The sequence below is a fragment of the Parus major genome, chromosome 1A, assembly GCF_001522545.3.
Source record: "Parus major isolate Abel chromosome 1A, Parus_major1.1, whole genome shotgun sequence".
Lineage (NCBI taxonomy): Eukaryota > Metazoa > Chordata > Aves > Passeriformes > Paridae > Parus > Parus major.
In genome coordinates, this window is record NC_031773.1 from 22,930,018 (window position 1) to 22,944,301 (window position 14,284).

General features: G+C 38.0%; 1 protein-coding gene across 2 annotated transcripts in view; it reads right to left on the reverse strand.

The window, feature by feature from the left end:
• The window catches only part of CFTR (CF transmembrane conductance regulator), an 88,185-nt gene that overhangs the window by 36,985 nt on the left and 36,916 nt on the right, over positions 1 to 14,284 (reverse strand). For both annotated transcript variants that reach the window (XM_015629191.3, XM_015629190.3), the window contains exons 12-15: positions 6,602 to 6,696; positions 3,921 to 4,007; positions 2,305 to 3,037; positions 1,268 to 1,396 (exon numbers count right to left, since the gene is read on the reverse strand). In XM_015629191.3, coding sequence (XP_015484677.1) covers positions 1,268 to 1,396; positions 2,305 to 3,037; positions 3,921 to 4,007; positions 6,602 to 6,696 — 1,044 coding nt within the window. The remainder of the gene's footprint in view (positions 1 to 1,267; positions 1,397 to 2,304; positions 3,038 to 3,920; positions 4,008 to 6,601; positions 6,697 to 14,284) is intronic.

A 14,284-nucleotide genomic window follows, 5' to 3' on the forward strand; every position in this document is an offset into this window, starting at 1 on the left:
AGCAAAAATTTGTAATCAGCATGAGAAATATATGTTGACTATATAGGGATAAATCTGATATACCTTAAAATTAAAATTTCCTTTGCCTCTAGAACCCATGTTCAGCTTTGCTGTTGTTTACATAGCCATTTTCCACTACCATTAAAATAAAACTTACATGATAAGAAGAGAAATGCATCTAAATACTCTCTTGCTTCTGGACTTGGTTTAAAAATTTGGGATGTTAAACTAGATTTAAGCTCCCGGATTTATTCCTGGTCCAAGAGAACTAACTTATATCACCTGCAATATAACATTAGTGTAAATTTAGAATACCATCAGTCACATTTTTCTCCAGCTATGACGATACTCAGTGTTTGAATCTCACTGCAAAACTGCTAAAAACCCTTTGATGGTAATCTGCCAGAAACCAGTCCTATATTCCTAATGGATTCTTCTCTTCATTAAGTTCATGTTGAAAAACACCAAGAGAAATTGGCACCGTATGTCAAATAAGTCGACATACGAATTCATTGATTTCCCACTATGAAACATGTTCATTCCCTTTGGAAAATACTTGGCTTAGGATATTTACTATGGAAGAGAACATTAAGAGGTTCTATATGCTAAAAGTCTTTCCTAAATCCGGAGACAAGACAAAAAAGCAGGTAATTTCTGGTGTATGAAAAGCAGTCAAATGTCCACAAACAGACAGATATTCTTCAGTACTTGTTCCAGTGTTTTACACCATCCTTGGAAAATGTCTTCTCTGCATGCTGCAGGAACACCCATCTTTAACTGCACCACAGGCATTCAGCACTGTGCCTTACTCACCACTCTTCTTTCACCAGGAGCAAACCTAGTAACTCATTTTTCAAAGCAATTTTCCAGAATTATTGTATGTGCTCATAAAAAAAAAAAAATATGGCAATTATTGTTGTTAAGTCCCCAAGGTGCTGCAAAGATAATTTTTAATGAAAAATGGAAGATTATTCACCTGTGAACAAGAGACTTGATAGGGCAATAATTCTTATTTATGGTACCACATAGCAGAAAAGAACCTGGATAATTTGAAAAGATGAGTCTTCTGCTACTCTGCACTAACCACTAACTTTGGTGAAGAAATGCTCATCTAAACAGTAGAAAAGTCACTGCAATTTTATTTGGCAGTAGCTGTCAATAAGCGATACATGCAAGAGCTTGTCTTGATGCTTTATGCATTTTCACAAAGAACAGTTTGAACAAACATCATTTGTTGCAACATGACACCAAGCACAGATACTCTTACCTCAACTAAGAAGACAATCACACATAAAATCAGAACAAAAATCAAGTTTTTGTGGATAGTAACGTATCTGAAATAGGTATTCCATGTAGTCACAGTACCCATGCTTTCAGTATCATCACTGAAGCACTCCTGTCAAAAAATCAGTAGAATAAGAGTAAGAATGCTAATAATATCTCTGTATGAGCATTTCTGACACAAGAATGCTATATAACTCACGGCAAATAATTGAGCTGAAGCATTAAATTGGCTGATAATGGCTACAGAGGAAGGTACTGACTGGTTGAGTCACCTTTGCTATGAAAATACAATCAAGAGATTATTTGAAATTTTCAGATAACAATGAGAGAAGCTGAGATTTGTCCAGCATTACCAGATTCTAAAACTATTAATCAACAGCTATTTTCTTTCAATGGAGAATTATTATTGTGATTTTAGAGTAAATTTGTAAGCACTTTGAGCTTTTTATTTCTGTTGAGCTCAAATGAAAAAATGTGAATGCTTCAGCAAATTATGAATTTAAATTTTCCTTGGACATCTGTTTCTGTTTAAGAAACTCCCCCAGAAATTTTTCCTGTCCTGAGAAGAGCAGCCTGACAAATTTATCAAATTTGATCAAATTACAGTTTTAAAAACTGCTAGTGCTTCAAATGCATTTTATTTTTCCTATGAGCCTTAATGTTTCAAAGGGGAATTTTACATAAATGCTTTAAAACGATGTTTTTCCAAGTTATAGTTTCAAATTCTATTTTATCATAAGTAATCTGAAAGGTAAAGTGCAGGAGATGTAAATTCTGTATGGAAATTCCCCACAGATAGCACTCAAAAATGAACAGAAAATAAAGCAAAATAAATTTGTGAGGATTTCAATGATTTCAAGATAATACTTGAGTTTAAAAATTTTCAGAGGCATTCAAAAAACATATTCCACAGAGAAATGCTACATTAGGAAGGAAATAGTCAAGTAGAAAAACAGATGAGTATATTACACTAAACCACCACCATAACCAAACCCAAGATGAATTGAAATCAACACACACCTTCAAATCCTCTTCACTGATTTCATCAGTTATGTCCAGGACACTGTCTCGAGACACACGCCTGGTGTAGATATCTATCTCAGAAGACAGGTTTGTCTGAGGCACCATAGACATTTTCCGAAATGTTGTACTTCCCTTTTTGGAAAAGTTGGGTCCGTAGTTGGCAGAGGTGCTCGTCATCAGGTTCAGCACCGACTGCCTCCTCCGCCCTTGCAGCAGATGGTCAGCCTTGAGCATGCCGGTCCGCAGCAGAGCCACGTCCCCCTGCTCCAAGTCAGGTACCAGCGAGAGCCTCCTCTCTGGCACGTCATTGTGGCCATCCTCTATCCCATTGACCTGCATCCCGTTCTTCGGCACTACTGAGAACTTCCTATTTGCATTAAGGGGATTAATAATTATGGAATTCTTCCTTTTGTCATTAAAATCTGATTTCTGTTTAAAAGATTGCTTCTTTATTTCATTGCGTGATCCCATACCTTCTCCTTCAATGGAAAATCGTCGGAGAGTCTCAGTAAGGATTGAATTTCTTCTCTCTGCACTGAACTGATCAAAAGAATCAAATCCCATCAGCTCTGAGCTGAAGTCTGGCCGTTGACCCTGAAGTTCAGAAAATGTTCCATAAAAATAGCAGCTCCCTTCATGTAAGATTAATATCTTGTCGGCAATCTTTAAGTGTTCCAGTTTTGAAGTAACCAAGATCCTAGTTTTGTTCGCCATCAACTTGCACACACAGCTGTAAAAGATGGAAGTGTGAACATTTAGACTTTTTTCTTCTCATGATTAAATGATTATTTTATCCCTTTCACTTTCAGTTTGCTTTTACCTGCCCTGCTCCCAGTATGAGCAATCTTGGTTGCTCCCTCAAACTACAAAGGAGGTGGTAAAGCTGAGATGTGTAAAGGGTGAGTGCTTCATCACAGGAACCAAAAAAAGGGTAAGATTTAATCATTTCCAGGTCAATCCACAAAGTTCATCATTAAGTATTTATTTTCATTTTAGGATTACTCAGATCTGCTGATCTGAGACTTAAGAGTACTACTCCAGTTTCAAAACTTAAAAATTACAGTGGCTGAAAAGCTCATGGATGGCAGTGTGTGTCCTTACTGTTTTCATCAAAAGGACAAGCAAAGAGTCTCTGACTTGGGCCAACCTGCTGCCAATCTTCAGAAGGCAGTTTCAAGTGATTCAACATTCAGTGATTAGAAAAACAGGTCAAAATATAGCTTTTTGTAAAAAAAAAATTACACTTACAAAACAGGTAATTGTTTCAAAGTGAAAAGCTTTGTGATACAAAGACATGTCAGATATAAAGCCACACATACTGCGGGTATGAGATTACAGCAGGCTCAATATGTTGAGATGCAAGAGGGAGCAGTAATGTGTACACCTGGACCAGGTTTTTTCCCCACTCAGTGCACTGTCCTACCACTAACACAAAATACTCAAAATATATACATAATACTACAACATAATACCATGAGAAACCCTAAAATGAACGGCCCAACAGGTATAATTTTGATCACTTCAGTATTTTTTTACGGCAATTAAAAACCCTTCATTTTACTTTGTGCTGCTTGGTGAGATTCCTAAATACAATCTGTCAAAACATACAATACCTTTCAAATATCTCTTTTTCTGTAAAAATATCTAAGTGTCCAAAAGGAGAATCCAGAAGATACAAATCAGCATCTTTGTACACTGCCCTGAACAGAAAAAATAGAAATGACATTAACTTTCACAACTCTTATAAGTTTAAATAAATATAATTTATGAAGAACCAAATCTTTTCATTGATAGACTTTCTACAGCATCAATATGGAGCTGGAGTTTAATATGAAACATGCTTATAAGACACCTTTCAAGCCTTTTCTTGCTGCAGACCACATTACAAACTAACTCAGTTTTCCATTAATTTCTGTGCAATGAAACAATGATGAAATGATCTATCTTTTACACAGGTTACCCTGTGGAAAAGAGATCTGTTTATGGCCTGAATCCAACATTCCCCATCAATGTACAATGACCATTTCAACGGGAATTTAATGTCTACTGTAACACCTACTGGTTCGTAAGGGAACATTGCATATATGTAAATGAACATGTGAAAAGACTTATGTCTCAGCACCTGATTTCAAAGGTACCTAGAAAAAATGGTGAGCAAAATACAAGTGTATTAATGAGGCATGGTCTTGCAAACATTATTTGCAATGGGACTGTACAATATTTCAAGTTGAAGACATTGAAAAGGACCTTAAGCTGTACATACCTGTACATGGCTCACTGAGACCTAAAGCTCTGGTTAAGAGGGGTTTTTTAAGAAATAAAATTTGAATAGAAGTTCGAAAAGACCCCCTGCCTTCCTCTGTGGGAATGAAAATTATTAGGCATTATCAATCAGAATATAATTAATAAAGAAATCTGGGCAGCTGCATTTCTGTATTTTTTAATGTTAATCATTGTGAAAACATTTAACCACCAGGAGGAAAAGTCCTCAGTATTAGCTCATTATGTTAATAAAACTAGCAACTTTATTGAAAAATCCTCTAACACAGTGGATTTCACTGACCATACATTATGATGTAGTGGCTGCATAACAACAAAAACTCACACTGTTCTGGGTGCTTCTATCAGCAAGAAGTTTGCAGGGGTTTATTGCTATAATTTGTGGGTTGCACTTAGTAGCTACAAAGCTACTGGCTTTAGGGTACCAGGCCAGCAAGCTGACCCAAGTCCAGGACACGCACTGTGTTTTTGCCTTGGTCCTTTCTTTCCCATGGTTGCAGCTGCAGGCAATGACAGTGCTCTGTAAGAAAGGCAGACTCATAGAATCTCTACCTGCTTCTCATGACAGCTGGTTGATGTCACTTCCATCACAGATTCTCATTTTACTTGACCTTGCATACACTACACTAGCTAAGTTTATGCAGCCAGTCCAAGAATATAATGTCAGTTTATCACCAGTTTATTAGCCTAGGTACAACCCAGGGCTGCAATTCTAAATTTACACCTTTAACTTTTCAGAGCTTCATCTCTGACCCACACCTCAATACCTGCACACCTTGTAGCACACTGAGCTTGGACTGGAGCTGGGACAAAATCTAAGACAGTCACTGTCTTTATGACATGCAATTGTTTTTAAAATTACTATTCTACAGGTGACAATAAAGACATAAGTTCTGTGACCCTCCAGGAAACGAGCTATGACCATCCAAAAAGTGACAGGCATGATTATCCATAGCATCTAGGAAATAGTCCGTGTAAATGTTGCATTTTAAATGAAAATCTAAGTGGGTTTTGTAGTTTTGCAGTTACATGCTTTGAAAGCTTTGCCTGATCTTCCCCTCCTCTTTTCTCTTGCTGCATAAACCAGAACCATCCATATGCCTCTTCAGTCTCACAAACAAACCCACACTGAAAGATTCTCTATTTTAATGATCCCATCTTCTAGCTTCACAGAGACATGTGCATCTTTCATGGGATGCCAGTGTGGATCACTAGAATGTGATTTTACTTCCACATAGTATTTCTGGGCATGGGAATCAACACAGTTTGCACTTGGCACAGAAACAAATGGGGCCATTTACACATCAGAGCTGTCGTTACTGGATTTCTGACAATAGCTAAGTGATTATCCTGAAACACATAGCTAATTTATAAGACAAACACCTATGTTACTGTTCTCTAGACCTTCAGAATTACTTGCTAACATTGGAAGGTCAAACAGACAAGGCAGTTATTCATACATACTGACTAGTCACTGCTTTCTACTTTTCTTTTTCTTGTGACAGAGAGAAACCCAAAGTGTTTGTGCAAAATGTATTGGAACATGGCTGCTTTCTTTTTCTTTTTTTTCTTTTCCATTGATCTGCAGACAGGCAGTATGCCATTGATCAATATATAAACCACTTTGAAGAAAAGACATAGCAGGGAAAGATCCTGGAACATTTATTTGTATCTTTCTATGGGTTTCTTCAGTACATAAAAAGCTACACTTAAAAGTCTGAACTTCCAAAGATGTCTTGCATCAAGGAGGGATGCATAAGATTCATCTTATGCTAAGCCATAGAATTTGTCTGACATCAAACTTTTAAAATTCATTAAATTAATATGCAGGTGTATCATAAAAAAATTGCACAGTGGAACTCATATTTTATTTTGATAGTAAAATCAAGTTTCTGATATACCTGGAGGTTATTTGTTTAGCAGGACATAGTCCACGTGTATTTAAATGCTTAGTCATAATACATTCCATATAGGTGAAACAGCACACACACTACTTGAAGAGCAAAATACTCACCTTGCCAGTGAGATTCGTGCTCGTTGACCTCCACTCAGAATGATTCCACCTTCACCCAGCAGTGTATAATCTTTGTCTGGGAACTTGGAAATATCCTGTTAATATTTTTTTTAAGAATCAGTATTTTCAATATCCAAGAAACTCAAGCTACAGACTTGATGAAAGCATATTGTACAATTGTCTACAGACAGGTTGGATAGCAGTTGTAAAAAAAAAAAAAGTTCCATAGAGGTTTATTTATTTCATTTGTTTATGTAATCAGAAATGGTGATATCATTCTAGTGCAGAAAGCAATCATGAGCTACAAGATCTTAAGGACAAATATTTGTCTGAATAGTTAATCTCCAAAAAGCTAGAAATGTATCTTCCTACAATGTCAGTCCAAGACATTAACTGCTCAAGTGTTATGATAAATGCACTTGCTGCTGAAGTTAGGGAAAGCAAGAAGCAAACTCTGTTTCTGAGCTCTTAAAAACCCAGAGAAATATATACTTCAGGCAGGTTCATTAAGAAAGGCTTGACAAGCATTCCCAGCCAGGAACGCTCATTGTTTGCCAAAGGTTTGGGAACCAAGTTCCACTGCTTGGGCTGTAAATTATTTAGAACTCATGACAATGTTAAAAACAAATATTTAGCTGGCGACAAGAGCAGAAAATACCATTTCATTTCATATAAGACACAGAAAGGAGAAAAGGACACTCTTGTGTCCCACTGGCAAGGGTAGCCAGAAATTTTATTGAGAGGAGTACTTAGTACAGAAATTGATGATCCATGTAAACCACAGAAAGTCATGGAAGTGAAGACAAAGAGAATGGCTTGTGTGCCTGAAGGCTGTCTAGTTTTTCCACTTTTAGAGTTCCTCTAACAAAAAATATTAATTCTGCCTTCAAGCCTGACCTACATCTGTAAGCCAATACAGCGACACCACTATCACTGTGGTGGATATAGTTTCAGCAGAAACACAGGCTGGATGAGCTTCCCGTGCCTCATGGCACCCAGGCTTCCAGGGGATACAATTTCAGGGCAGTTTGCCCTGTAGTGAGTGGGAATCCCTGACTGTGCCAGGAGCCTGTGCCTGTGCTCACTGCTCAGCAGCACCATAGTGCCTGTGCACAGCTTCCCTCACCCAAGGCAGGGATCCCCCACAGCCAAGGAAGCTGACTGGGGCATCCAGTACCAGACACAATCAGCTCCAGTGCTCTCATGCACCACATATATTTTCCTTTTGAGTGCAGCTTCTGTGAGAAAAAAAAAAAAAAGTGGCATGCATTATCTGTCAGAAGCTGAGCTTCTGAGAGTGATCTTTAGGCCAAGCTCTAGAAGGGGTATCCTGTTCTGGGGTCTGGTCCTGCAGGCAGCCAAGAGGTGGGCAGGAGCTCAGCTGACTGCATGCTCTCTGCAGCACCCACAGAAATCCTATGGCTTCCAGACAGGCACTTATAGGGCAATTTGGGATTCTATGTTGAGCTGCACTCTGTAATGCCATATTTCATACAAAGCCATATACAATCCAGTTTTGATGGTCCCTGCTGTGATTTTGATGGTTGAGTACTCTATGTTGGGCAGCCTGTTGGCATTCCAGGCCTCTGAGGCTTTGGAGAATACAAAAATAAATAAATAAATAAATAAATAAATAACTTTCCAAAAAATGTTTCCTTCTTCCTCTCCTGCAAATTGCCCTGACCTCAGGAACAATGAGTGAACAATGCTGTTCAGACTTGGAACAGTGACAGATGAAGGGTCCAGCCGCTCAAGAGCAAGAAATTGACTGCCCGGCCTATCAGGAAATGGGAGATTCTCACAACTCTCTAATTTGATAATAGTATTTACTTCCTGACTTAGAGGATTCTGACCTTAAAATCAAGATGCTCTTATTTATGGAAAATCTATTGCAGGTGACTTTTAAATTATTCTCACATTAACTAGTTATTTCCCTCTCTTAAATGGACAAGCAAATCCCTGGTATTAACATAACAGCTCAAGTATTTGCAGAAAGAGGAATGTGAAAACCAGTGCCAGCAGCAGTTTTAAAGAAAAATTTTCTGAACGTGACAAAATCACCTTCCTGTAAGTCATGAAGAATTTAGAGAGAACACAAGAAATTCTGGCATAAAACGTTTTTTAGCATTTCTTTGAGACAACCTGGTCAGATCACTTGTGGTCTCATGATGTATGCAGGAGTCATATTACTCATCTGTAACTCTGGCATTAACATAAGGGGTTTGCATGATTTAGTACATAGATCTCTAAGCTGATTTAAGCTGTTTCCCATTTCTACCAGGACCGCAGCCTGTAATGGTGCTGGTGCCCTCACTGTTTCCTAATTCCACTCCTTCCCAAAAGACCCAAGTGAAGAACTGGGCCCAGAATTTCTTCTGCAAACAGGGTAAAATCCCAGCTGTAGTGAAATTCATTCCAGGGTTCCCATTGCTTTAAAGGTTGAGGGATTTCATCAGATATATTTCTTTGCAGGTGTGTCAACATGGAATTTTAATCAGACTTTTAATGAGTTCCCCTTCTGCTCTCCTCTACCCTTCACCTCAAGATAATATATGGCATGCAACAGACAAAGAACTTTTCAGGCTGTAATTATAATAATTAAAAAATGTTTAGCAATTTCTTTCAAAGGCATAAACAAAGTAATGAAGTCCAATAGACACACAATGCTATTTGTTGGAACACACATGACCTATTGTAAAAAAGTACATAGGGCTGGTCCAAATACATCCTTGCTGTCATTTTATGCAGGAAGTGAAATCAAGCCAGGAACAAACCCAATGTAATGATGCTGAACGGCACAAGACTCGGCATATTAATGAAGTATGAAGTAGCCACTGGATTTTCTATAACAAATCTGTTTTTAAATGCTTAAATTGAGAAACCAGTTGGTAACTATTCATAAATGAAAACCCCTACAGTTACCACAGATATTCATTCTTTTTGTGGATACTTCTAGTATGAGGTGCTAAAAAATCCCAAGTTGCACACTCAAGGAGAAGGCACCCTTTTTGATGGCTATTTGCATTTTTTGCAGTGAAAATGCCATATTCATCTACCTCAGGAGCAAAGGGATGGCCCTTGTAATACCTTTGGGCTTGGTAAGGAAGAATACAGCCAGGATAGCTTCAGGGTGAACAGGAAATATGATCTTGTTATTAAAGAAGGAAACCTCAGAATGGACTTCACACTCCAAGTCTTTTCTGTAGAGATTAATTGTTATCATAGTCATTTGATAAATCATTAGCAACAATGAAGATAATAAAGCATGACAGAAAATAGTCTCTAACAATCAAGAGTTGCTTAATATGTCCAAGGTTACTCAAACTACTCAAGCAATCCTAAAGATAGAACCTAAGTATTTTGTTTATGTGACTTCCTTTTCTTCCTTCAAATTTGTCCTTAATTTTGTGGAGTTTGATAGTCTCTCTTCTGCCTTCCGTCATAAAAGACAAAACAGTCATGAAACTGATGGAACAGAGCAGCAGTCTTGACTCTCTGCATTTCATCTCCATTCTATTTCAGTTCTCTATTTACCTCCTGGTTTTATTATAGTCACCTCTACACTCATCTCTATCCCCTGCCTTTTCTTCACTGCCATTAGCATTCCCTATGCTTATTTTCACAGTTCCCGGAAGATCCCTCTAATTTTATTGCTACTGAAGTATTCCCTTTTTCATCATCATCATCTTCTGAATTCTTAAAGTTTTGAAATAAAGACTTGTATTTCAGACTCATACCCACTACAGAATACTTCTATGAATTTTTAAAAGATGAAGAATTTCCAATTATTTCTTGTATCTTGGCTTTTAGGTAACCAGCCTGAACATATTTAAATCCTCATTTTGCTAGGAATTAAGCCAGAAAAACAGATTTCTTTTAACTATTTCAAATAAGATTTCTTTTTTATTTTATTTTATTTTGGTAGCTCTCCTCTCTCTCCCTGTGATTCTGTAAGCCAAGGTTTTTGTTAGATTTTAGCTGAACCATTTATAAAAGATTCATGATCCAAAAGCATAAGCTTTGTTTTTGCAACAGTTTGTGACCTTGAACAGTGTCAGGCTCACCCAAAACTCACATGAATGCTGGCAAAACTTGCTTTCTCTATGGCAAAATATTTCTGTAGAACACATCTTTGAAACATGAAGTAGCCAGTGCACCGCATGTGGGTAGGTTAAATGCAGGGTAAGAGAATTAAATAGGATTCCAGAAAAGACACAGAAGATAGGACAACATCCAAGGTAACCAATCCAGAACCCTGTACCTAAGACAGGGAAAGGGGTAGGGAGAGCTGTCTTGACTGAAACAGTTTTTTAACTAAATTATATCAACAGGGAACACTGCAGGGAGAGGAGCTTCTATACATATTTATGTGATGACTGATAAACTTCTTCAAGTCAGTGCATTTGGGAGTTTTTCTCTAATAGAGATTTTCCCCTGCTACAAACCTGTGCTGGCCTCTTAACTTCCAGTTCACCCAGAAAACTCACTGTCTGAAGCCCCACAGCTGATCTGCCAATGATTTGGGGCCATAGATAAGAATTTCAGTTAGAGGACTCTGTCTAGGCCAGTGGATCACACCAGTGTAGGGTGGGAAAAACATAAAGGTAGCCAGATTTGCGACCCAGATGTCTGAGGTGCAACAGTGGTACTGGGAGGTTCGATGTGGTGCCAAGACCCACAGCAAGACTGTGGGTTCTGTCCCCAGATGGGCTAAAGAGTTGGACTTGATGATCATTGTGGGTCCCTTCCAACTCAGGATATTCTGTAAATCTGCGACATATTATGTGGCCTTTTGGTCTGAAAAGGCATTTATACTCTTTTAACTGTTTATATTAGGATGTGATGAATTTCACCTTGACATGCCATTGGCTCTCCTCAGCTGTGAAGACAGGTTAAGTCACTTGCTCTCACATAATTTACACCATAGACACAATTAGATAACCAAGCTACCATTTAATACCCTCTTGTAGAGAATTACATACCACAAAGCACTCTGTTCACACTTGAACCCTTTATTGCTCCTCTCTTCCACACACTTTGTAATCTGTCCATTTCCCTTGTGAAAACGAGGCTCAAAATCATGACAAAGTATTTCACTCACTGACATAAGAACTTCTTAACACCTAATGATTTAGTCATGTGACAAAAAAAACCAAACAAAACAACCCCCCAGAAAAACCACCAACTCAAACCAAACCCCAAATCAACCAAACAAAAACCAACCCAAAATCAGCACAGATAAAGGAGCTGGAGCAGTACATGGAATGCAAGATGTGTTTCTGTTTTGGAGCACTCTTGACACTGCAGTGAACTTCTCTCCCCAAGGTGGATACCACCCTTTGCAAGGAGACATTGAACACACAGTAACACAAACCTGGGCTTGGCCTATTGACTGTCTCTTTCTATAGTTAACCTCTTCATAATCTAGTTATTAGATGAAAGTTAATCTCCTGCACTCCTAGTAAACCCACCTCAAAACCCTACAGAATCTGGCCACAGACTTCTTTAGTACTATTATATAACTCAGTTTCACGTGGAAACACCTTCTCTACTTGCATGTCATGTTAAACATTACATTCATGAGCAGCTGGTGTCTTTCAAATCGGAACATGTGTTTACTTAGAGAGTGGTAATCTCTCAAAGGTAATTTGTCATTATGTGTTTATGGACTCTTAGGTAACTATTAAAGGATCAAATGAATTAACTAGGTGGAAAAATATCACTTACATAACAAAATGGTAAAACTGGAAGTTATGGAAGTATGGCTTCAAAACTCATGAACTACTGAACCAAATCAAATGGGATATAATGCTTGTTTATTTTTAAACATGAATAGGTATACCAGGCCTGCTTCTGTAGTCTTGACTGGAGGAATGCCTTCTCTTAGGATGAGTTTTTTCAATGTTAACAGCATTTAAACATGAAAATTCCTGTTTGAGCTGTCTAGAGGTTTTACCTGTTTAACTTATCAAGTGGTAAAATCAAACAAAAATCCCATACCCTGCATATAGCAGGCTATTTATACTGATTTTTCAATCTAAATATCTGAAAATCAAGTCACATTCCTTTCCCATATTTTATAACATGAGTAAAAAGGATTTTGGAAACCCACATACCACCTACAAATTAAGTCCTACAAACTTCCATTTATATTCATGTTATCCCTGCCATTACATTAATACAACCTCCAATTAATATAATCCTTAGGAATGTCACACTTGTAGAATTACTTCAGATTTAGTGGCAAGTTTCCACAGACATACAAACTTGGGAAGTTCACATATCTCAGTGGCTTTTACAATACACTTGGTCCTTAACTTGATGTGTTAGACAAAAGTTCAGACTCTCTTGCTACAATTTTTTATTATGAATGTGACGAAAGGTACTTGATTAAAAGGGTAAACCACTTTGTCAAAAGTGCTGCTGTGGCAGCACCAACTCATCTTATCTTGCTTTTTGAGTACCTTTAAACTTGCCTGTGGGGACTGCCTTTAGAAAACACGCTCAGAATCCATACCAACTACATCTTGTCTTCTCTCTATTAAAGTATGCCAATATGAGACTTTAGAGGTAATAGATTTGAGGTAAAACTGCAAACTCAAAAGTACTCTTCTTGAAACAATTCATTTCAATAAAGGACAAATGGTAACAACTACTAATCTGTGCTGGAATGGTTTAACCTAGGAGGTTAAAACATTTACTTTCTTATTTGCTTACTGGGATCTTAATTTTAGAGGGCATATTAAATTAAGCATTCATCCTTCTTTCTTGATTGTTAAAGTAATCAGTTTCTCAAGAAAAGGAAAAGAGAGCAAGAGGGTAGTGGAGAAGGAACAGGTAACCCTTTTCCTATGTGTCTTGAAAACTTTTTACTGTGATGTTTTGCAGAATGTGTAATGTAATTTAAATGTATTGGTATTCCCTTGAGTTCAGCATCACACAAAAACATGGGCAATGTCTACACACACCTTGCATCTCACTGCAGTCATACTCAGTGGGTGCCAGGGTTTCAGAAAGAATGTTTGCCAGTGAGGCTGTTTCTTTTGGATATCAAGAACGCTAATAAAAACCTCAATTACAACTGTCTCTTTATCTCAATTCTAAAGCACTCTTTTTTTGTTCTTTCACCTTCTACTGCTTTTCTCTTAACCTCTTCCCATTTATAAACTGCAGTAATGAGAACATTGTAAAACATGACGTTAACTCCTCTGATGCCCTACTTACTCTCAAAGGAAAAATATAATAAAAAAAATGTAATCAAGTTCAACACACGACTGTCTTTCATTATGGATCATTTCAGCAACTCAGATCTCATACACTCAGACTGGGTTGCTCTGTGGTGTCCCTTGCCTTTGCTCTCCCCAAGTTCCAGAGAATGCTACAGAGAAGAGCTGTGAGGACCAGGGTCCATGAATGAAACCTGTGACACTCTACTGCTGTCACATGCATCATCAAGTGGGACTGCACTGCAAGGAGCACCACTGAAACACGTGCTTCCCACAGGCAGACTCACAAAACAGTATCTACTGCAGGACCATTGCCTGTGTCTGGCTGCCCATCAGTCACACACCATGTCAGGCCATTGGGTGAGACAAGAACCACGCCATGCAGGAGAGAAAAGGATACTTGAGAGACATGTACAAACTAATTAAACTTGTAACCTCAGGCAGAGACTGACATCCT